At 39.3% G+C, this 25,709-nt stretch overlaps 1 protein-coding gene across 3 annotated transcripts in view; it reads left to right on the forward strand.

Moving 5' to 3' along the window:
• Positions 1-15,223, forward strand: part of WDR44 (WD repeat domain 44) — a 95,899-nt gene extending 80,676 nt beyond the window's left edge. For 2 of the 3 annotated variants that reach the window (XM_032258333.1, XM_032258335.1), the window contains 8 exons: positions 638-706; positions 1,519-1,641; positions 6,457-6,648; positions 7,336-7,437; positions 7,656-7,771; positions 9,274-9,401; positions 9,767-9,901; positions 14,152-15,223. In XM_032258333.1, coding sequence (XP_032114224.1) covers positions 638-706; positions 1,519-1,641; positions 6,457-6,648; positions 7,336-7,437; positions 7,656-7,771; positions 9,274-9,401; positions 9,767-9,901; positions 14,152-14,246 — 960 coding nt within the window. In that variant the 3' untranslated portion in view covers positions 14,247-15,223. The remainder of the gene's footprint in view (positions 1-637; positions 707-1,518; positions 1,642-6,456; positions 6,649-7,335; positions 7,438-7,655; positions 7,772-9,273; positions 9,402-9,766; positions 9,902-14,151) is intronic. The other variant, XM_032258334.1, reaches the window with a different exon arrangement.
• Positions 15,224-25,709: the final 10,486 nt, after the last annotated feature.

The raw sequence follows: 25,709 nt of genomic DNA on the forward strand, positions 1-25,709 counted from the left end.
TAACATGTCTTCACCTTCACTTAATATTTTAGGGATGTCTACATACCTCTTTCATATGCTCAAAGCAATGAACTATCGCAGGAATTTAATACAGTTTTCGGTTTTTTATTTATTTTTTTTTTTTTGAGATGGAATCTCACTCTGTCTTTAGGCTGGAGTGCAGTGGTGCAATCTCAGCTCACTGCAACCTCCATCTCCCAGGTTCAAGTAATTTTCCCTGCCTCAGGCTCCCCCAGTAGCTGGGATAACAGGCATGGGCCACCACACCCAGCTAATTTTTTTGTATTTTTAGTGGAGACGGGGTTTCACCATGTTGGCCAGACTGGTCTCGAACTCCTGACCTCAAATGATCCACCTGCATTGGCCTCCCAAAGTGCTAGGACCACAGGCATGGACCACCACGCCTAGCCAAATAAAGTCAGTTTTCATGAACATAGGTTCATAACTGTTTTTATACAGTTGTTATTAATCAACAGGAAATTATAAGGCAGACTGCATTTACTCTTCAAAACTTTTCTGGAACTGAGTGGATCTTGAAAATAAAAGTTATTATTTCAAAGATTATTGTAGATCTTCTAAATTCTGTTTTTTAATTCCTTACTTTTAATCATAAAGTATACCATCTATTTGAAAACAGGTATACCACATAAAATGTGTCTACCTCACAGGGTTGCTATATAATGTGAAGAACAATGCTTTACACATCGTAAGTATGCAATAAATGTCATCACTGCCTTGATTTGTTTAGCACCTTTAGGCACATCAAAGAATACAGGAGTGTCAGTTGAGTTTTCTCATTCAGTATAACTCATAGTTCTCCTCCTTAAATAGATTATGTTTAGGAATTAATGAGCTTCTGCCAGCTGAAAGCTTTTGATAGATAGATGGTTGGTTCCTGGGCAATGGGCCCATCACAGTGCCTAAGTCAGTTACACTACCATCTTCTAGCCTTGAACATTCTGTAATCTATTCTGAAAGATTTGACAACTGCTCTTCTCTAATTTTCTTGCCTACGGTTTGACAGGTACACAATAACTTTTCATTTCCATGCTGCATTATAGGATAACCTTTTGAAGACATTTTAAATGACAATTAGAGATCTTTATGAGTTAAAATTCACCAGTGTTATCAATGTGAAAGTAACTGAACTAAAGTGACAATAAAATGAATAGATGCCTTATACTGATAGCTAAGTTCTAATATATGCAGACAGTGATAACTGAGGCACACCATAGTTCTCTGCTGCTGCCTGGCAAATTTCTTTAGACACTGACAAGATTCATCCTAATTTCAGAACAGGTAATGTGACAAAATTTTACAATCAATGAAATATGGTATTTAACTGTTTGTGAGAAAATAGGATCTTCCAAGTGAATTTGATAATCTTTTGTTCTTTCCAATGCTGCATTTAACAATAATAAAACTGTTGGGATACAAAAACCAAAAGTTCACATTTATTGTATAAATAGGGTTCTTTTTCATATAGTGATAACCTAATCAGTGTCATTTTCTTCATAGAACTACTTTCTTCTTTCTTCTTCAATGGATAAAACAGTCAGATTATGGCACATTTCTAGAAGAGAATGCCTTTGCTGTTTTCAACATATAGATTTTGTCACTGCCATAGCTTTCCATCCAAGAGTAAGTAACTGTTTATACGTGTTTTTGTTACCCTCTAAGGAAGGTGAGAAAACCTGGTTTCTCTAGAGGGCAATTGGATTACAGGGAAAAAAATTATTAACAGCTACTTAGTTATGAGCAATTTAATTTTGTGTTTCATTTTGCTTTAGAAATGAGAAAGGAAATATTCTGCTGATCTGCAGTAGAAAAACTGGGGATGTTATGTTCTAAATGTAACAGTAAAAAGTTATCCTAAATCTTTATTAAGACATGCAAAGTATAAATAATGAAATTAAGTATCCTGTTAAAGATGAGAGATATTGCAGATGGAGGAAGAAGAGACAGCAGATGGATAAATGAGAAAGGGAAGTACCTCAGCAGAAATAGAAGGCTGGGGAGGGAAGAGACAGAGGAAGAAACTGAAAGAGGCAAAGATCAAAATTCATTACAAGATATACTGAATTTGTATTGTTAGTCTTGATATCTCTTCTTTATTCCTTTTCAGTATGAAAATCATTTCATATCTTTCCCCCCAAAAGCAAGTATTTCATATGATTTCAACCAAAGGAGAAAAATCTGCTGCCGAATTGCAGACCTATTATATGCCCTTAGAGGATAGAGCCACCAAATGCTTAAGGCTAAATTAGTTATAGTTTTTTGCAACTGTAAGCAAAAAGGAAATCACATGTTGGTGCTGACTACACTAGCTCGATTAAAATAAGCAGAGGTCTCAAGCTGACCCTAGCGACAAGTTTCCCTCACCTATGTTGATGTTATGATCACATTTCCAGTGGTGTCCTGAACTTTATATGTTTAACACCCATTATCTTTTAAATGTAACATTTTAATCATATTCACATTTCTTCATCTTTTCCCTCAGATGAAGGAGAAGACTGACTTGTTTTCAATATGCTTTCCTTCCCTGAGTAGGCTTATAACATAAGCAGTGATAATTCTGAACCCTTAGAAGACTTGGTTAAAGTTTTTTTTTTTGTTTTTGTTTTTTTTTTTTTTTTTTGAAATTTACAAACATTTAATCTAGGCCAGACATGGCGGCTCACGCCTATAATCCCAGCACTTTGGAAGGCTGAGGTGGGAGGATGGCTTAAGGCTAGGAGTTCAAGACCAACCTGGGCAACACAGTGAGACTCCACCTCTTATCTCTCTCTCTCTCTCTCTCTCTCTCTCACACACACACACACACACACACACACACACACACACACACCCCAAATTATGTTAATACTTACCGGTTTTGATGATCAAGTCATTAGAGTCTTCTTTCTGAAAAACACCCCCATCCCTGTCCCCTATACATATAACAAAAGGATGCATTTACCCCATCAGCCACTGTGAGCAAAATCTTTCTATCCATAAATCTTTCCTAACTCTATTTTAACTGTAAAGTATCAGGGTGGAAAGAGATATTTGGTTGTGATCGTTTTCTTTCTCATTCTTTTCTTTTTTGTTTGAGACAGGGTCTCACTTTATCACCCAAGCTATAATTAAGTGGTGCCGTCTTGTCTCACTCCCACCTCAACTTCCCAGGCTCAAGCGATCCTCCTGACTCAGCTCCCCAGGTAGCTGGGACTACAGGCGTGCACCACTATGCCTGGATAATTTTTGTATTTTTAGTAGAGACAGGGTATTGTCATGTTGCTCAGGCTGGTCTCAGATTCCTGGACTCCAGCAATCTGCCCACCTCAGCCTCCCAAAGTGCTGAGATTACAAGCCTGAGCCACCACACCCATCTGATTGTTTTCCATGCAGTATTTTATTATTTATTAAAGTTTCTGTTCAGCCAGTTTTTTTTGTTGGTATTTTTTTTTTGAGAGAGTCTCTAGGCTGGAGTGCAGTGGTGCAATCTCAGCTCACTGCAACCTCAGCCTCCCGTGTTCAAGCAATTCGATCTCAGCCTCCCGAGTAGCTGGGATGACAGACATGCACCACCACACCCAGTTAATTTTTGTATTTTTAGTAGAGACAGAGTTTCACCATGTTGGCCAGGCTGGTCTCCAACTCCTGACCTCAAGTGATCCACCCACCTTGACCTCACAAAGTGCTGGGATTACAGGCATGAGCCACTGCACCCAGCCCAGCCAATGATTTTTCACAGTGCTTTTATTTGGTTTTATTTTGGAAACTATAAAGCCCTATTTCTAAAAATTTTACTGACCTGGAGTGTTTTTAAGAAGGGCTGGGATTAGCCAGGCATGGTGGCGCATGCCTGTAATCCCAGCTACTTGGGAGGCTGAGGCAGGAGAATCTCTTGAACCTGGGAGGCGGAGGTTGCAGTAAGCCGAGATTGTGCCATTGCACTCCAGCCTGGGCAACAAGCAAAACTGCTCAAAAAAAAAAAAAAAAAAAAAAGCAGTGGTGGCAGGGGAGCTGGGAAAGAATGGGGTAGTGATGAGGTTTTTTTTAGGAAATAATATGACTCTTACTATAATGTCAAAGGAAGCAAAGTAGCAGAGGTATAAAAGAAATAGCAAAACAGGCTGGGCATGGTGGCTCACGCCTGTAACCCCAGCACTTTGGGAAGCTAAGGAAGGTGGATCACCCGAGGTCAGGAGTTCAAGACCAGCCTGGCCAACATGGTGAAAACCCATCTCTAATAAAAAGACAAAAATTAGCTGGGCATGGTGGTGCATACCTATAATTCCGTCTACTCAGGAGCCTGAGGCAGGAGAATTGCTTGAGCCCCGGGAAGTGGAGGTTACAGTGAGCCAAAATCCCGCCGTGTAGCAAAATGGAGATACACACACACACACACACACACACACACATATGTAAAAATTCTGAATTAGAAGACTAAGGTAAAGTATTTTTACACGTTCGGCGCGTCTACTGGCAGACATTGAATAGAGCCTACTATACCATAACCACGGAAATGTCCATCATTTATAGCTTGTCTTTGACAGGTTTCAGAGATAGGTAAGAATAATAATCTTTTGCAAAGAACAGAAACTCTTAGGGTGGAGGGAAAGGGGGAAAAAAAGAATAATCTTGGCTGGGTATGGTGGCTCACTCCTATAATCCCAGCACTTTGGGAGTTTGAGGAAGGAGGATCACTTGAGGCCAGGAGTTCGAGACCAGCCTGAGCAACGTAGGGAGACCCCATTTCTTCCTTTCTTTCTTTTTTTTTTAGATGGAGTTTCGCGTGCTTATTGCCAGGCTGGAGTGCAATGGCATGATCTTGGCTCACCGAAACCTCTGCCTCCCAGGCTCAAGCGATTCTCCTGCCTCAGCCTCCTGAGTAGCTAGGATTACAGGCATGCACCACCATGCCCAGCTAATTTTGTGTTTTTAATAGAGATGGGATTTCTCCATGTTGGTCAGGCTGGTCTCAAACTGCCGACCTCAGGTTATCCACTTGCCTCCGCCTCCCAAAGTGCTGGGATTAGAGGTGTAAGCCACAGCACCCGGCCAGGGAGACCCCATTTCTATGAAAATTTTAAACATTAGCCAGGTATGGTGTTGTGTTTCTTTTATCCCAACTACTTGGGAGGCTGAGGTGAGAGGATCACTTGAGCCCAGGAGGTTGAGGCTGCAGTAAGCCGTGATCAAGCCTCTGTACTCCAGCCTGGGCAACAAACAGAGACCCTATCACCAAAAAAAATACATGTATATATATATATATATCTTATCTTGCCAAAATCAAAACAAGCTTAGTGGTAGGACTGATTTAGTTTAAAGCAGGTGTCTCAACCCTAGTACTATTGACATTCTTTGTTATAGGAGGAGAGAAGGCTGTGCATTATAGGATCTTTAGCAGCATCTGGCCTCTCTACCCACTAGATGCTGATAGCATCCTGATCCTCCCACCAGTTGTGACAACCAAAATGTCTCCAGATAATGCCAGATGTCCCCTGTGTGATCAAATTGCCGCAGGTTGAAAATCCCTGGTTTGAGAGCACAATTTGAATAATGAATAATGAAGCAATTATCTGTTGACATGGTGTTAGAGTTCCAAAAATGACTGGTTTTGGGGGCCACTAACCGATGTTGCTCTTTTATCCAAGCATTACATGTATCCTAGAGGAAGGTATAATATACGATAGATTTCCCATAGCATGTTCCTGAAAGGTGTAGCACCACCCCTAACACGCCCCCCCCCCAAAAAGGTCTGTGGTTAAATATGTCAAAAAATGCTACCTACTTTATCCTCTTTTTGGAGGTTCAGAATGCAGGTTAACTGAGAATCATGTTTAACTTTCTGTTACCCAGAATTTCTCAAAGTTACTTGATCACAGAACCTTCTTCCATACACTACACACTCAAACACATTATCTGTTACCATCCGTATCTTGTGAAAGGCAGTTTAAGGATATGATTAAGTGATTAGAACCTTATTTCTGAAAAATGAATAGTGAGGTTTCTAATTGTTGTTACTGCTTTTGGTGCATAAAATAATGCTTGCTTAAAGAATAGTAATTTTTAAATGAAATTTTTTTTTTTTGATGGAAGTCTGTCGCCAAACTGGAATGCAGTGGCACGATCTCAGCTCAGTGCAACCTCCGCCTCCCAGGTTCAAGTGATTCTCCTGCCTCAGTCTCCCTAGTAGCTAGGACAACAGGCACGTGCCAGCATGCCTAATTTTTGTATTTTTAGTAGAGATGGGGTTTCACCCTGTTGGCTAGGATGGTCTCGATATCTTGACCTTGTGACTCACCCACCTCAGCCTCCTATAGTGCTGGGATTACAGGCATGAGCCACTACACCCGGCCCTGAAATCTGCATTTTTAAACTATTATAATAGACTTACTGATTTAATATGCTAATGAGTTTTTTCTTGATGGGGTAAAATGGAAGCTTTCTCTTTTGCCACCTTTTTAGGATGACAGGTATTTTCTAAGTGGGTCGTTGGATGGAAAGCTCCGCCTTTGGAACATACCTGACAAAAAAGTGGCTTTGTGGAATGAAGTAGATGGTCAGACGAAATTAATCACAGCTGCAAATTTCTGTCAAAATGGCAAATATGCGGTGATTGGGACATATGATGGCAGATGTATTTTCTATGATACAGAGGTAAATGATTGTTTTCTGTAAATTATATAATTTTATACTTAGTAAACACTTTCGTGATTTTGGACAAGTTGTTTATCCCCTCTGAGCTTTAACTGCATTTTCTCTAAATTGGGACAAATAATACCATGTCTGTCTTAAGAGTTGGAACAGATGACTTTTGAGATTTCTTCTAATTTGAATTTTTTTTAAAAAAATTTTTTTGAGATGGAGTCTCACTCTGTCACCCAGGATGGAGTGCAGTGGAGCTATCTCGGCTTACTATAACCTCCGCCTCCCGGATTCAAGTGATTCTTGTGCCTCAGCTCCCCAAGTAGCTGAGACTACAGGCACATGCCACCGCACCCAGCTAAATTTTGTAGTTTTTGGTAGAGACAGGATTTCACCATGTTGGCCAGACTGGTCTTGAACTCCTGACCTCAAGTGATTCACCTGCCTCAGCCTCCCAAAGTGCTGGGATTACAGGTGTGAGCCACCACTTCCAAGCAAAAAGAATTCTTTTATAGAGAGAAAGTCTTACCCTGTCACCCAAGTTAAAGTATAGTGGTGCAATTATTGGCTCACTACAGCCTCAAACTCTTGGGCTCAAGCAATTCTCCTGCCTTAGCCTCCTGAGTAGCTAGAATTACAGATGCAAGCCACCACACATGCTCCTAATTCTAATATGTTAAATGTACGATTTATTTTTAGCATTTGAAATACCATACACAAATACATGTCCGATCTACTAGAGGGCGCAACAAAGTTGGAAGAAAAATTACTGGCATTGAGCCTTTACCTGGAGAAAATAAGGTACTACAGTATTCAAAACCATGTCTCTCTATACTATATACCTAGATTCTTGAAAGTTAGTTATTAATATCTTGGCAAAAAATGTATTCTTTTTCTTGTAGAATACTACTTTTTCTAGTTTTGGGGTACATTTGTATGTGTGTAACACCCTTTTTGGGTTGTAGCTTAACTTGTATTAAAAGATGATATTTTTAACTTTTCATTTGATCTATTTTTAGATATTGGTAACCTCAAATGACTCCAGAATCAGACTATATGATTTGAGAGATTTGTCACTCTCCATGAAGTATAAGGGTTACGTCAATAGCAGCAGCCAGATCAAAGCAAGTTTCAGGTAAATTGGCAATGAGATATTCCCAAAAGAGATCAGAACATTTCTCCCGTACTTCAGTTTTTCCATTGGTCTATGCCTTATGTTTAATGGAGTTTTTCTTTTCACTTTTGCAACTGGTATTTTATTATCATGCAATACTTTACCTTGTCCACCTATATAATCTATAGGATTAGAATTTCCCCCTTTCCGCAGATAAAGAAACCAAGACTCAGAAAATTAAGTGATTGGCCTAAAGTCATAGTTGTAGAGCCAGGATTAGAAAACTCTCATCTCTAAAGTTTTTGCTTTTGTACCTTTGTTTATGCTTTTAAGAGGGGGCTCATTCTGCCACTCCCCTCCCTGCCACATTGTCTTGAACCTTTTAGGAAAGGAAGGAACCTTTTAGGACACTAAGAAAGCATTTTAACACTACACAGCCCAGTGTCCTCTATTCAAAACTTTACATATCATTGTTACTTAAATTTCTAATTTGGGGCCAGACGAGGTGTTTCACACCTGTAATCCCAGTACTTTGGGAGGCAGACGGATCACCTGAGGTTGGGAGTTCCAGACCAGCCTGACCAACATGGAGAAACCCCGCCTCTACTAAAAATACAAACTTAGCTGGACATGGTGGTGCATGCCTGTAATCCCAGCTACTCGGGAGGCTGAGGCAGTAGAATCACTTGAACCCAGGAGGTGGAGGTTGCGGTGAGCTAATATCACACCATTGCACTCCAGCCTAGGCAACAAGAGCGTAACTCTGTGTCAAAAAAAGGGGAGCGGGGGCGGGCACAGTGGCTCACGCCTGTAATCCCAGCACTTTGGCACTTTGGAAGGCCTAGGCAAGTAGATCACAAGGTGAAGAGATCGAGACCATCCTGGCCTGCATGGTGAAGCCCTGTCTCTACTAAAAATACAAAAATTAACTGGGTGTGGTGACACGTGCCTGTAGTCCTCGCTACTTAGGAGGCTGAGGCAGGAGAATTGCTTGAACCCCAGAGGCGGAGGTTGCAGTGAGTCGAGATTGTGCCACTGTACTCCAACCTGGCAACAGAGCGAGACTCTTGTCTCAAAAAAAAAAAGAAAAAAAGGAAAAAGAAAATTTTGGGTTCTGGACACTCTCCTGAAATTGGGTTAGCTGTCTTTTCTTCTTTCTAGCCCTCTTCTTTCAGCGCTTCTCTTACCAATTCTTCTTTTTTCTTGAATTTTACAGTAATTACCCAGTAATTCAACTGGTAAAGTATTCTGCTTCTGTCTTTCACACCTTAAATTAACATTCCTCCCAACGTAAATTAACTAACATCATAGTTACCTAGAGCATTGATGCAAATACAAGTACCAGGCCACTACCTCATACTTACACATTTAGAACATCTTGAGTGACACCATGAGTCTACGTATTCGACAAGATCCTTCGTGTGTTATTTTAGGTATCACAAAGTACGAAGCACTGATAAAGGAAACCTTTAAACATACACACTCACATTTTACTTGTTTTTTTCTTTCTTCCCCAAATTCAGCCATGATTTTACTTACCTCGTTAGTGGTTCAGAAGATAAGTATGTTTACATATGGAGTACTTACCATGACCTAAGCAAGTTTACTTCAGTCAGGAGAGATCGTAATGACTTCTGGGAAGGTATTAAAGGTAAGTAAATACTTGCTTTTGTGTGTCTTATAAGAGAATCAGTTTAAAGTGGATATGTACTAAAGGAAATTCATTTAGGCATTATTTTAGAGAGGCAGTTTGACAGTGATAAACTGCTTTGCATTTGGCTTTGCTTGTTTGATTTATCTATATTAAGGAAGAACTTTGGTCTAAAATTTGAGAAATCAGGGAATTTCATAACTTATATGTGACATTTTTTTAGAAAATATTTTTGAGTTTTAAATCACTCGGAGTTACTTCTATGTTAGTTTTTAAGGATATTTGGTATATAACATACACTGTCGTGTTTATCTTGATGTTTGGTATTCCATTTTCAATTATCTTGAAGTAAATTTTTTCCACAGCCCACAATGCAGTTGTTACATCAGCCATCTTTGCTCCAAACCCAAGTTTGATGTTATCTTTGGATGTGCAATCTGAAAAATCAGAAGGGAATGAGAAAAGTGAAGATGCTGAAGTTTTGGATGCCACACCTTCTGGTAAATCTTTATTTGTCCTATATTTTTTCTAGTCAGCACTTAGTAGCCTGATTTATCTCATGTCAGTATAATGAGGTTTTCACTAGTATAAAGAATATTTCTTTTTTCTTTTTTCTTAAGGCAGGGTCTTGCTCTGTCATCCAGGCTGGAGTGCAGTGGTGCAGTCACAGCTCACTGCAGCCTCAACTTCCCTGAACTCAGGTGATCCTTCCACCTCAGCCTCCTGAGTATCTGAGACTACAGGCCTATGCCACCATGCCCAGCTAATTTTTGTATTTTTTGTGGAGATGGGGTTTCACCATGTCTCCCAGGCTGGTCTCAAACTTCTGGGCTCAAGAAATCCACCCGACTTAGCCTCCCAAAGTGCTGGGATTACAGGTGTGAGCCACCAAAGAATATTTCTTGTTTGCCACTTAATGGTTGTCAGATATCCATTTCTGAACATGTCAGTAACATATTTCCTGAAAGTTTTATTTCTTTTACATTCACCTGAGAATTAAAAATGAAAAATTTGGATGTTTGTAACTATTTATAGGTAACCATTCTCTTTAGAGAAGTGCAAACAATATATACAAATATAAACCTTCTTTATTATCTGTCTCTTCTACTCGTCTGTAATCTCTAGAAGACAGACAGTTTTCATGTCTTATTTATTGCTGTATTGCCAGTGTCTTACACAGTGCTTGCCTACATATAGTAGGTGCTTAATGAACAGCTGTCTTATGAAATGAACTAAACCCAAATGAAGCAGGGCTAATTTTTCTACTTGCCGCAACTTAACAGTTTCTCGAGATAAGTGGCTGTTTACAAGTTTGTATCTTTTTAGTAGAGACAGGGTTTCAACATGTTGGCCAGGCTGGTCTTGAACTACAAATTTCTTGCCATTTGTAGCATATGCTTTGAGAATGAGTATTAATTCCAGTTTTACAAAGTGCTCATATTAGAAAGGAAGAAGAAACTCAACAAGTAATATTGAGTGCCAATCAGTTATATAAAAATCTGTAGTAGTTCTGCTAGTCCTTAAGAGTATGGTAAGACTATGAAAATTTGGGCCAATTGTTAGTGAAAACAAGTTTGTATTGTGAATACCAATCGTGGCTGAGCATGGTGGCTCATGGCTACAATCTCAGCACTTTGGAAGACCAAAGTGAACAGATCGCTTGAGATCAAGAGTACAAGGCCAGCCTGGCCAACATGTTGAAACCCCGTCTCTACTAAAAATACAATAAGTAGCCAGGTGTGGTGGCACACGCCTGTAATCCCAGCTACTCAGGAGGCTGAGGCAGAAGTGGTTGAACCCAGGAAAGTGGAGGTTTCAGTGGGCTGAGATCGTGCCACTACACTCTAGCCTGGGGGACACAGCAAGACTCTGTTTCAAAAAAAAAAAAAAGAAAGAAAATTTTTCCAGGCATTGTGGTGTGTACCTGTAATTCCAGGTACTTAGGAGGCTGAGGCAGGAGAATTGCTTTAATTTATATATATATATAAATTGTTTTTAATTTTTAAATCTATTACATAATAGTTTATTGAATGTATTGTCTCACACTACAAACAGGTCATAAAGCCACAAGAATAGATACAATATACAAAGAGTGCTTTTAAAGTATTTGAATGCTAAAAAGTTATCAAGTACTTTAATCTCAAGTAATTTTTCTTATAGTATTATTTACACTATCTACTCCACTCACTACACTATTCGTCTTTGAAGAAAAATTTTGATAACAAAGATGAACTTCAGTCTAGCACTTTTCAGTACAAGATACAAAAATAAACCAAGTTAGAATGATTAAACCTTTACTAAATGCCTATTTATGTTCTGTTTTTCTTTCCTTCTCAGAATCAAATCCAGCTTCCCTCTTCTAACTTAAGTCATTTAAGTTTTTCTTTCTTTTTAATTACCTTTGTTTGTTTGTAGGTAGGTAGGTATATATGTATGTATGTATGAATGAATGAATGAATGGATGAATGAATGAATGAGTCTCGCTCCTGGCTAGAGTACAGTGGTGCAGTCGTAGCTCACTGCAACCTTGAACTCCTGTCCTCAAGCAGTCTTCCTGCCTCAGCATCCTGAGTAGCTAGGACTACACGTACTACCATGCCTAGGTAATTTTTTTTTTTTTTTGCTTTTTGGTAGAGACAAGTTCTCATTATGTTGCCTGGGCTGGTCTCAAACTTCTAGCCTCCAAAAGGTTAGTCCTCCTACCATGGCCAAAGTGCTGAGATTACAGGCATGAACCATCACACGTGGCCTATTTTTTTTTCTTTTCTTTTTTCCCCAGTGCTACCTTTTTACATTCTATATACCTCCCCTGCACATTCCACAGGAAGTTCTAGCTTTTAAAACAATTTGAGGAAAAGTAAAAAATACAGTTTTTTTTTTTAACTTCTCAAAAATGTACCACTTTAACAAGGTTCAGTTAACTAACTGGGTCCTTTTTGAAGAGCCACAAATTTTAGTGGATTGTACTCAAGATTTGTGTTTGTCATTTGTACCCACGTAGGTGTAGTCTAAGAATAAACTCTCAGGCGAGGCATGGTGGCTCACGCCTGTAATCCCAGCACTTTGGGAGGCCAAGGCAGGCAGATCACGAAGTCAGGCGTTCAGGACCAGCCTGACCAACATGGTGAAACCCCGTCGCTACTAAAAATACAAAAATTAGCAGGGCTTGGCGGCCCATGCCTATAATCCTAGCCACTTGGGAGACTGAGGCAGGAGAATCGCTTGAACCTGGGAGGCGGAAGTTGCAGTGAACCGAGATCGCACCACTACACTCCAGTCTGGGCGACAGAGTGACACTGCATCTCAAAAAAAAGAAGAATAAACTCTGTCTTAAACCCAAAGTGTGGGATCAGAAAATACATCCAATTGCCCTCTTTCTTTGTTCCTGACATATTTAGCAATTTTAGCCGAAATTTTCCTTATGTGTAAAATGATAACCTAGTTTACAGGGTTTTAATAAGAATTAAATATGACATGTATAGGCTGGGCATGGTGGTTCATGCCTGTAACCCCAACATTTTGAGAGGCCAAGGCGGGAGGATCACTTGAGGCCAGGAGTTTGAGACCAGCCTGGAGAGCATAGCAAGACCCTGTCTCCACAAAAAATTAAATAACTAGCTGGGCACCGTGGTGTGTGCCTTAGGGAGGCTGAGTTGGAAGGATCCTTTGAGCCCAGGAGTGTGAAGTTACAAGTGAGCTATGATGGTGCCTCTGCATTCCAACCTGGTCAAAAGAGTGAGACTCTGTATCTAAATATATATATATATATATATATACTTGTATGTGTAAAACTGCCTGGCAAAATGCCAAGCGTGTCGTAGGCATTATTGTTATCATTTTCATTATTATTGTGTCCTACAAAGCATTTTATGTGTATGATGAATTCTTTTCTTCTCTATCCTTTCTCATATCCCTAAGTCCTCTTTGCTGCTGCTGCTGCTACTGCATAGCACTGCTATGAGATACACCAAAAGGGTGGTAAAGGAATGTTCAAAGGCTTAGGATATGTTTTTAGCACATCTAAGTGAAACCATTTTGTGTGACTCATCCTGTACACAACTTTCCAATTAAAGCTTGGATTATTTTCTTTTTTAAATCTCAAGTTAAAAATCTCAATTTTTACTTATGTATAGAGTTAGTTAACATTGAATTTGTTTATTAAATGTTTTTATGCAACTGGCAAATGTAAGAGGTAAGCATCTATGCCATTCAGCATAGTTATACAGCTTTACAGTAACCATATGGCAAAAGGTTCTGTCAGCATTCACACAGCGAATGTGTCTACTTCATTTCATGGCAGTTTCAGTGTGTCTGCTATACAAGAAACCTTACTGGCAACCTTGTTAGGCACCCCTGTTAGCAACAGACTTGCTAGCTGATCCCATTCTGCCAGAACTCTAGTCCTGGGGCTGAATGACACACTAGCTTCTTGCCATGCAATGAAGCATTAGATGACTTAGATGCCTAGGTTGCCTAGGAATAAATCCAAGCATCCAGGCCCCAAGAGACTATAATATCCTCAAGCCAGGGAAAGACCAGGTAAGACAAGGCAAGTGGAAGTGAGGAAAAGAGAGGAAAAGAGATTCAGCAGAATGAAAGAATTACAGGAGCCAGCCAGAAAAGGAGACTCAAAAGGTGGGGAGACGATCTTCTCCCCTGAAGGTGGAGGGTCATGGTCATATGATAATTGTGGCAGCAGATTTCATATTCCTTTACAAACCAACTTAAAACTTTTCTTTATGCTTTTAAGGTATTATGAAGACAGATAACACAGAAGTTCTTCTCTCTGCTGACTTCACTGGAGCAATCAAAGTGTTTATTAATAAAAGAAAAACTGTATCTTAATTTGAAATGACATTTAAAACAAACATATCAGTAAGTTTCTGTATGTATCAGAACTGAAAAAATATAGTGTTCCAGGCTAACATACTTTTTAAATTTTTATTGAAATTGTTCAAATATAATATATTTTTTGAGAGGCAGTGTTAATGATCTAGGAAACCCTGGGATGATAGAATAGAAAGGAATATGGCTAGAATAACATTGCCAGACATTAGGCTTTATGTTGTGTTTTGTTTGTGTTTTTGTTGTATAATTATGAACATGCACAGGTTTCTGCATGAAAAGATATTAATATATTAATCACATGTGTGTGCCTTTTGGTTACATGCATTAAATCTAACAGAGTTAAATTATTTCAGTGGCTCTTTTGGCCTCTTACTAGGGGAGATAGTCTTGTTTCTAGCTTAAACAATTTTTTTTTTTGCACAAAATTTCATTTTTAAGAAAAGTGGTATCTTTTGACTGAGTTATTGTTTTGAAAATGTTATATAGGTTTCCAATAGGTCAATAACCATGTGTAAATGGTTTTTATAAATTTCTCAATTTGGGGACAAGACTTTTTTGTGGTCTAAATTGTGGGCTTAAGATTCTTTCCTTTATATGTGTACATATAATTTTTTTTCTTTGCCACACTGGAGCACAATGTTTCTATGTAAAGAATTATTTTCATTCTTTATCCATGAGCACCAGGCTTTGCTCACTTAAAAAAAAAAATTAAGCCACATTAAGGAGTGAGTCTTCTTTTTTACAATAATGTAAAAATGAAACTGTTTACATTTTTTTAAAGCATTGTAGTTTTTAAAAATTAAGCTGTTTTGTTTTGTGTTGTTGAATTTGAAAGCCTTTGTAAATATCAATACAATGTACCAATGAAATAACATCTGGGGCAATGGAACCCTGATCATGTTGTTGATGGTTAGCATATGTTTCTGAAAATGAAATATGTATTATTAAAAGTTGGTCTCCAACACTTGTTTAAACATGGCTTTATTTTTAATTGACTTCAGTAAATGAAGGAATGCAAGAAAAATAAACTCTTGTTTTAATCGTTTAAATTTTAGCAAACAGAAGACCAGATTTTAGATCCCTAAATTATAATGCATTAGTTACATACCTTTAAACATTTTTTAATTCTAGCTTTAAATTGAACACGGCTAAGAATTCATCTATATGCTTATATGTTCCTTACTGCATTTGTTTTCAGCATGTAATTGAGAAGTTGCGGAGCCACGGTCATATCCTTGTTAATCTAGCATGGTCTTAGAGTGATCTGGGCTTTCTAGTAAATTACGTATTGTTTGCTGCTTTCTTCTTGCCAGTGCTGTGCCCTCTCCCTCTACCCTCCCCTCCCCTCCCTCCTCCCCTCCCCTCCCTCCTCCCCTCTCCTCATCTCTCTTTGGTTACTTTGGCTCCCTCATTCTCCTGTACTCTCCCTGACTGACTGAATTGTTATGCCATTGACGTTCTAAAATCCAGGCACAGTTTCTTTAGTCTCAGGGTCTGGGTGGCATTGTGATTGATCCAGTTTTTCGTTTTTGAACTTGATGTCTTCAATTCTTTGAGGCAGCTTGGCTTGTACTAGCTTCTGCCTGAGAACTTGTAGTCTGCTGTAGTGTTGTTTTAACTGCAGATAACCAGGGTATTATTATATGACTATCTCCTGATAGGTTTTATATGGTTACTTGAACAAAAAGACAAAACGAGTTAGGATGGAAGCTTAAAGGCATAATACTGACACTTGTTATTGCTATAAGAATACACTGAATATGAAAAGGTAGCATCAAAATATATAACCAAAAAATTGAACACTGTTTCTCTTTAAAATGACTATTAGATGGCCAGGCGCGGTGGCGCATGCGTGTAATCACAGCACTTTGGGAGGCCGAGGCGGATGGATCACAAGGTCAGGAGATCGAGACTAGCCTTACCAACATGATGAAACCCCATCTCTACTAAAAATAAAACAATGAGCCAGGTGTGATAGCATGCACCTGTAATCCCAGCTACTCAGGAGGATGAGGCAAGAGAATTGCTTGAATTGGGGAGGCAGAGGTTACAGTGAACCAAGATTGCACCATCAGTGCATTCCAGCCTGAACAAGAGTGAAACGCCCTCTCAAAAAAAAAAAAAAAAAAAGACTACTAGATATTCTCTATACTAAGTGATATGGTATTATTAAAAAGAGCACAGGTTCTAGAGTCAGGTAAACTTGGATTTGCTTCCCTCCCGTTAGCACATTACTTGGGCAAGTTATTTGTCCTATATTACTAGTACTTTCTTATCTGTAATATGCGAATGCCTAACTTAAATTGCAAAGATTTGCTAAGAAATCATGTACATGTGAAGCTTCGTGCCTAACCAGTAGGTATACTCAACAGATGTACGTTTCTTTTTTTTTTTTTTTTTTTTTTATTCATGTTCTGGGGTACATATACAGATCTTGCAGGATTGTAGCCTAGGTACACACGTGCCATGGTGGTTTGCTGTCTCCATCCCTCCATCACCTACATCAGGCATTTCTCCCAGTGTTATCCCTCCCCAACCTCCCTGCCCCACTCTGTCCCTCCCCTAGCCCACCACCCCCCAACATACCCCAGTGTATGATGTTCCCCTCCCTGTGCCCATGTGTTCTCATTGTTCAACATGCGCCTATGAGTGAGAACATGCAGTGTTTGGTTTTCTGTTCTTGTGTCAGTTTGCTGAGAATGCTGGTTTCCAGTTTCATCCATGTCCCTACAAAGGACACGAACCCATCATTTTTTATGGCTGTATAGTATTCCATGGTGTATATGTGCCACATTTTCTTTGTCCAGTCTGTCATTGATGGGCATTTGGGTTGGTTCCAGGTCTTTGCTATTGTAAACAGTGCTGCAGTAAACATAGGTGTGCATGTGTCTTTATAATAGAATGATTTATAATCCTTTGGGTGTATACCCAGTAATGGGATTGCTGGGTCAATTGGAATTTCTATTTCTAGATCCTTGAGGAATCGCCATACTGTCTTCCACAATGGTTGAACTAATTTACACTCCCACCAACAGTGTAAAAGTGTTCCTATTTCTCCATATCCTCTCCAGTATCTGTTGTCTTCAGATTTTTTGATGATCGCCATTCTAACTGGCATGAGATGGTATCTCAATGTGGTTTTGATTTGCATTTCTCTAATGACCAGTGATGATGAGCATTTTTTCATACATTTGTTGGCCTCATATATGTCTTCTTTTGAAAACTGTTCATATCTCTCGTCCACTTTTGAATGTTTTTGTTTTTTTTCTTCTTGTAAATCTGTTTTAGTTCTTTGTAGATTCTGGATATTAGCCCTTTATCAGATGGGTAGATTGCAAAAATTTTTTCCCATTCTGTTGGTTGCCAGTTCACTCTAATGATTGTTTTTGTTTGTTTGTTTGTTTTTGTTTGTTTTTGCTGTGCAGAAATTTTTAAGTTTAATTAGATACCATTTGTCTATTTTGGCTTTTTTTGCCATTGCTTTTGGTGTTTTAGTCATGAAGTTCTTGCCTATGCCTATGTCCTGAATGGTTTTGCCTAGGTTTTATTCTAGGGTTTTTATGGTGTTAGGTCTTATGTTTAAATCTTTAATCCTTCTGGAGTTAATTTTAGTGTAAGGTGTCAGGAAGGGGTCCAGTTTCTGCTTTCTGCACATGGCTAGCCAGTTTTCCCAACACCATTTGTTAAACAGGTAATCCTTTCCCTATTGCTTGTTTTTGTCAGATTTGTCAAAGATTAGATGGTTGTGGATGTGTGGCATTGCTTCTGAGGCCTCTGTTCTGTTCCATTGGTCTATATCTCTGTTTTGGTACCAGTACCATGCTGTTTTGATTACTGTAGCCTTGTAGTATAGTTCAAAGTCAGGTAACGTGATGCTTCCAGCGTTGTCCTTTTTGCTTAGGATTGTCTTGGCTACGCGGGCTCTCTTTTGTTCCATATGAAGATTAAAGTTTTTTTCCAGTTCTGTGAAGAAGGTCATTGGTAGCTTGATGGAGATAGCATTGAATCTATACTTTGGGCAGTATGGCCATTTTCATGATGTTGATTCTTTCTAACAATGAGCATGGAACGTTTTTCATCTGTGTCCTCTCTTACTTCCTTGAGCAGTGGTTTGTAGTTCTCCTTGAAGAGGTCCTTTACATCCTTTGTTAGTTGTATTCCTAGGTATTTTATTCCCTTTGTAGCAATTGTGAATGGAAGTTCGCTCTTGATTTGGCTTTCTGTTTGTTATTAGTGTATAGGAATCCTTGTGATTTCTGCACATTGATTTTTGTATCCTAAGACCTTGCTGAAGTTGCTTATCAGTTTAAGATTTTGGGCTGTGATGATGGGGTCTACTAAATATACAATCATGTCATCTGCAAATAGAGACAATTTGATTTCCTGTTTTCCTAATTGAATACCCTTTATTCCTTTTTCTTGCCTGATTGCTCTGGCTAGAACTTCCAATACTGTATTGAATAGGAGTGGTGAGAGAAGGCATCCTTGTCTAGTGCCAGATTTCAAAGGAAATGCTTCCAGTTTTTGCCCATTCAGTATGATACTGGCTGTGGGTTTGTCATAAATAGCTTTTATTATTTTGAGATACGTTCCATCAATACCTAGTTTATTGAGGGTTTTTAGCATAAAGGGCTGTTAAATTTTGTCGAAAGCCTTCTCTGCATCTATTGAGATGATCATGTGGTTTTTGCCCTTGATTCTGTTTATGTGATGGGTTATATTTATAGGTACATATGTTGAACCAGCCTTGCATCCCCAGGATGAAGCCTGCTTGATCGTGATGGATAAGCTTTTTGATGTGCTGTTGCAGTTGTCTTGCCAGTATTTTATTGAAGATCTTTGCATCGATGTTCATCATGGATATTGGCCTGAAGTTTTCTCTTAGTTGAGTCTCTGCCGGGTTTTGGTATTAGGATGATGTTGGTCTCATAAAATGAGTTAGGGAAAATTCCCTCTTTTTGTATTGTTTGGAATAGTTTCAGAAGGACTGGTACCAGGTCCTCTTTGTATGTTTGGTAGAATATTCAGCTGTGAACCTGTCTGGACCTGGGCTTTTTTTGGTTGGTAGGCTATTCATTGCTGCCTCAACTTCAGCCCTTTTTATTGGTCTATTCAGGGTTTCAGCTTCTTCCTGGTTTAGTCTTGGGAGGGTGCAAGTGTCCAGGAATTTATCCATTTCTTCGAGGTTTACTGGTTTATGTGCATAGAGTTGTTTGTAGTAATCTCTGATGGTAGTTTATATTTCTGAGGAATCGGTCGTGATATCCCCTTTATCATTTTTTATTGCATCTATTTGGTTCTTCTCTCTTTTCTTTTTTATTAGTCTGGTTAGCAATCTAGTTTGTTGATCTTTTCAAAAAAACAGCTTCTGGATTTATTGATTTTTTGAAGCGTTTTTTGTGTCTCTATCTCCTTCAGTTCTGCTCTGATCTTAGTTATTTCTTGTCTTCTGCTAGCTTTTGAGTTTTTTTGATCTTGCTCCTTTAGCTCTTTCAATTTTGATGATAGGGTGTCAATTTTAGATCTTTCCTTGCTTCTCATGTGGGCATTTATTGCTATAAATTTCCTTCTAGACACTGCTTTAATGTGTCCCAGAGATTCTGGTACGTTGTGTCCGTTCTCAGTGGTTTTGAAGAGCATCTTTATTTCCACCTTCATTTCATTGTTTATCCAGTTGTCATTCAGGAGTCAGTTGTTCAGTTTCCATGTAGTTGTGTGATTTTGAGTGAGTTTCTTAATCCTGAGTTCTAATTTGATTGCACTGTGGTCTGAGAGACTGGTTGTTATGATTTCTGTTATTTTGCATTTGCTGAGGAGTGATTTACTTCCAATTATGTGGTCAATTTTAGAGTAAGTGTGATGTGGTGCTAAGAAGAATGTATATTCTATGGATTTGGGGTGGAGAGTTCTGTAGGTGTCTATTAGGTCTGCTTGGTCCAGATCTGCGTTCAAGTCCTGGATATCCTTGTTGATTTTCTGTTTCGTTTATCTGTCTAATATTGACAGTGGAGTGTTAAAGTCTCCCACTATTATTGCGTGGGAGTCTAAGCAGTCGTAAAGATCTTGCTTTATGTATCTGGGTGCTCCTGTATTGGATGCATTTATATTTAGGATAGTTAGCTCTTCTTGTTGCATTGATCCTTTTACCATTATGTAATGCCCTTGTTTGTCTCTTTTGATCTTTGTTGCTTTAAAGTCCATTTTATCAGAGACTAGGATTGCAACCCCTGCTTTTTTTTTTGCTCTCCATTTGCTTGGTAAATCTTCCTCCATCCCTTTATTTTGAGTCTTATGTTTTTGCATGTGAGATGGTTCTCCTGAATACAGCACACCAATGGGTCTTGACTTTTTATCCAGTTTCCCAGTTTGTGTCTTTTGATTGGGGCATTTAGGCTGTTTACAATTAATATTGTTATGTGTGAATTTGGTCCTGCCATTTTGTTACTGGCTGGTTGTTTTGCCTGTTAGTTGATGCAGTTTCTTCATTGTGTCATTGGTCTTTACCATTTGGTACATTTTTGTAGTGGCTGTTACTTGTTCCTTTCCGTGTTTAGTGCTTCCTTCAGGAGCTCTTGTAAGGCAGGTCTGGTGGTGACTAAATCTCTCAGTGATTGCTTGTTCATAAAGGATTTTATTTCTCCTTCACCTATGAAGCTTAGTTTGTCTGGATATGAAATTCTGGGTTGAATGTTCTTTTCTTTAAGGATGTTGAATATTGGCCCCCACTCTCTTCTGGCTTGTAGGGTTTCTGCTGAGAGATCTGCTGCGAGTCTGATGGGCTTCCCTTTGTGGTGACCCGACCTTTCTCTCTGCCTGCCCTTTGCATTTTTTTCTTCGTTTCGACTCTGGTGAATCTGACGATTATATGCCTTGGGGTTGCTCTTCTTAAGGAGTATCTTTATGGTGTTCTCTGTATTTCCTGTATTTGAATGTTGGCCTGCCTTTCTAGGTTGGGGAAGTTCTCCTGGATAATATCCTGAAGAGTGTTTTCCAACTTGGATTCATTCTCCCCATCACCTTCAGGTACACCAATCAAGCGTAGATTAGACCTTTTCATATAATCCCATATTTCTTGGAGGCTTTGTTCGTTTCTTTTCACTCTTTTTTCTCTTGCCTTCTCGTTTTATTTCATGTTCCTATTCATCCATCTTGGTGGAAGACAGATGTACATTTCTTACTGCCTCTCACAAATCCCTGAGTACTCTCCCAGACCAAAAAAATAAAAAGACAACATGATATATGGAAATGCTTTTTAGACATAGGGATTTCATGGACATGCAGTATTTCAGTGATTGACTTAGGGCACTAACATTTTTTAACACTTTTTAACAGACACCATCTACTATTCCCACTTCATAAAAGAAAACAATGCTAAAAAAAAATAGGCAAGCACAATCATGTAAACTTAGAGCAACCAACAGTCTGTTAAAGTGAATAAACTTAACTTTCTTTTCTTTTCTTTTTTCGAGACGGAAGAGTTTCAGTCTTGTTGCCCAGCGGGAGTGCAATGGTACGATATCGGCTCACCACAACTTCTGCCCCCCAGGTTCAAGCAATTATCCTGCCTCAGCCTCCTGAGTAGCTGGGATTACAGGCATGCACCACCATGCCCAGCTAATTTTGTATTTTTAGTAGAGACAAGAATTCTCCATGTTTGGTCAGGCTGATCTTGAATTCCCGACCTCAGGTGATCCACCCACCTCAGCTTCCCAAAGTGCTGGGATTACAGGCGGGAGCCACCACACCTGACCTAAACTGAACTTTTAAAACAAGTAATTTTATCCCTGTTTTTCTAATGATACCATGTTATATTTTTCCATTAAAGAACCAATATTGGTATAACTAAACTCCACTTTTATTCAGATTTCACTGGTTTTTACCCATGTCCTTTTTCTCTTCTGAGATGTCAGCCAGGATACAATATTATATTTGGTCATCATGTCTCCTTAGACTCCTCTTAGCCATGACAATTTCTCAGACTTTCCATGCTTTTGATGACCCTGATAGCATTGAGGAGTACTGGTGAAGTATTTTGTTGAATATTGCTCACATTGAGTTTGTTTAATGTTTTTCTCATGATTCAACTGGAGTTGTGGACTCTAAGGAGGTGAATTGCTCTTTTCATTACATCACATCAAGGATATATCCTTATCACCTGGCTGAGGTAGTGTCCATCATACAGGCACACTTTAAGCAATCCATCAGACATTCAGGATATACCTGTTTTTTATTACTGTGAATAACTATTAGAGATACAGAAATATATATCTTGTCAGAATTTCCAGTCATTGATTCAAGATGGTAGGTCCTTAAAATGGAAGTACAAAGCATGAACTCTTAACAATAAGCACCTGCCTGGGCAACATGGTGAGACACCGTCTCTATTTAAAAAAAAAAAAAAAAAATTAGCCATATGTAGTGATACTTACCTGTGGTTCCAACTTGGGAGGGGGAAGCAGGAGAATGTCTTGAGCCCAGGGGGTCAAGGCTGCAGTGAGCCACATTCACGCCACTGTGCTCCAGCCTGCACAACAGAATGAGACCCTGTCTCTAAAAAAAGAAGCCATGTATGAATTATAAGAAGTTCATCCTGTCCCATGCCTGTAATCCCAGCACTTTGGGAGGTTGAGGCAGGTGGATCATCTGAGGTTGGGAGTTCAATACCAGCCTTATCAACATGGAGAAACCCCGTCTCTACTAAAAATACAAAAATTAGCCGGGTGTGGTGGCGCATGCCTGTAAACCCAGCTACTCGGGAGGCTGAGGCAGGAGAATCACTTGAACCCAGGAGCCGGAGGTTGCGGTGAGCCAAGTTTGCTCCATTGCACTCCAGCCTGGGCAACAAGAGCTAAACTCTTATCTCAAAAAAAAAAAAAAAAAATGTTCATCCATAGAAATTGGGAGCCCTAATTTTTAGTCCTGGTTCTGGTGGCCTTGTGACTTCAGGAAGATAAGTAGTTCTCTGCAAGTCTATTAAAATGAAGTCTTTGGACTAAGATTTCTAATTCTGATGGTCCATGTAGTTGCTTGCAGTCCTTCACCATGTAGCTGAGGATTTCCTCACTTTCTCATTTATTCAAATTCCTGCTGACTTTATAACTTGTGATCTTCTGTGGCACCAGAATGGCACAATCAGTGACTGAGTTCTCCTAAAATGTCTAATATCTAAGATTGGTATACTGGGAAGCATTTTCCCCGATTTTTTTTTCTGAAAATATGTTCATCAACTGGATCAGTAAATACTGTCTCCTCTAGGTGGTACCCAACATATAAAATATTGCAGTGTATATTATTATTTGGGTAAGAAGACCAACAGCATAATTTAAAATTGTTAGGAGAACAAAATGCCTTAGATTTTCATCATCCCTAATTGGAGGGCTGGGGAGGAACATTGCAACAGATGTCAGTATTTGGCTTTTCTTAGGACCAGAGCCAAACAGAAAGGGGAGCAAGAAGCAAGAAAGAATTGCACTATTTTATTGAACCTCTGAGCAGATTTCAAATATGAAGTTTTTAGTGAACCGTGAAACTAACCTAAGGTGTTTACAAAACCAAGCGTTTAGTAAAGCAGTGCAAACTAGAACTGAATCTGTTTTCAAAGCCTATTGAACATTAGTAAAACTCAAGTATTGGCCAGGTGCAATGGCTCACGCCTGTAATCCCCACACTTTAGGAGGCCAAGGCAGGTGGATCATCTGAAGTCAGGAGTTCGAGACCAGCCTGGCCAACATAGTGAAACCCCATCACTACTAAAAATACAAAAATTAGCCGGGCATGTGACATGTGCCTGTAATCCCAGCTTCTCAGAAGGCTGAGGCAGGAGAATTGCTTGAACCCGGGAGGTGGAGGTTGCATTGAGCCAAAATGATGCCACTACACGCCAGCCTGGGCAACAGAGTAAGACTCCATCTCAGGAAAAAAAGAAAAAACTATTTTAAGTATGTCCAAAGTGAACTTAAATTGAACCTACCCTTGTTAAGTCCTTAATCAGGATGGTCTTCTACAGGGTGAGTTCTTGATGGGGCAAAAAAGAAAGGCACACTTGGTCGTAATGAAGCTCTGTGTGTGGCAAGAGCAGGAATGGTGAAGTGGTATGGGGCGAGCAGTGCAGACAACTGGAGATGCAGCAGCAGCTGGGACAGACACAGGTGGCAATGGGAGTGGAAGGTGGTGGGAAACCTCAAAACCCACAGGGAATCAAGTTGAAGCAGATACAGAAGAGAATCATTCCATTTCATTGATTATTATGGTTTGACTTCCCATAGAATGTGTATGAAAGTCAATCATAGGTCCTTGTAAGTAATGTTCAACAAATGTTTGATCTGAATTGAGTGCTGCAGTGCATACAACAACATGAAAAAGGTTAGAATAATTGAAGAGACACTGGAAACTGACTTCCTTGGGTCAGTTTTTGCCTTAACATGGTCATTCACTAAATCAATGGAATAAACTGTTAGATAAACCATTCAGTCAGCCAAGCTTCCATGCATCTTCATTAGGGAAAGGACTTACTTTACGCTTACAAGCAATTCCATGAAAGCTTTCACTCTTGTGCACTAATGTCAAGAGCAGGATATTTTGTTTTTGCTTTTTGTAGGTCCTCTTCCTTCAACCCTATAGGGACTTCTAAAATTGTGGCCTGCTATACCTTCCTCAGAAGCACCTGGAAGTTAGTTAAACATGCACTGAATCACAATCTATTGGAGAAAGGATGCAGGAATCTGTTTTCAACAACTTTAAGAATCCCTGAAATAGGAATAGAAGTTCAAGTAACTAACTCATTCAGGTAAAGGCCAAGAGACAGAGAAGTAGGGTCATGAATTGCCCAAGGCTTACAGCCAGTGGTGTACTAGTAAATGTTTAACAGTCCAAAAAACAAAAATTTGTAACATTTGCCAATTTCCATGGTGGAAATACTCCCACTGTGGCCAATTTCAAGCTAACAATGTGACATCACCTAACATGGTGCACAGTAGTACTATTACATAGTATTTGTACCATAAAGATACAATAAATAATCTCAAGATCATAAATGGTGGTACAGCATAGTAAAATAATCAGGAAGTGATGAGTTTTTAGTATTTATTACCTGTATCTTTATTATAACTTCGTTGTAATTTAAATTTTAATTATGGCTGTCTTTAACAAATGGCTTGCAAATTTTAATGATCCGCTCCCAGCATGACCTGAAAACATTCTTGAAGAAGACACACAACCCTCCTTTGTCCTGTGGACTAATCATAGCACATGAGCAGTCTCAGAAAACCTGCCATGTGTCAAGTAAGGAAGGAGAAGTGTTAGGGGAGGCATTGTTTAGGGATGGATTTGGCCAGTAATCAACAATCAGGAAGAGCTATTATTGTGTTCACTCCCCTGGGGCCTGTGGGGCCACACAGAACCAAGTAGGCAGCTTAGCCTCCTCATTCAAAGACTTGCCCTAGAGGCTGAGGTAGCAAAAAA

The sequence above is a fragment of the Sapajus apella genome, unplaced genomic scaffold (genome assembly GCF_009761245.1).
Source record: "Sapajus apella isolate SASKATOON/1434 unplaced genomic scaffold, GSC_monkey_1.0 scaffold102, whole genome shotgun sequence".
In the NCBI taxonomy this organism is placed as follows: Eukaryota; Metazoa; Chordata; class Mammalia; order Primates; family Cebidae; genus Sapajus; species Sapajus apella.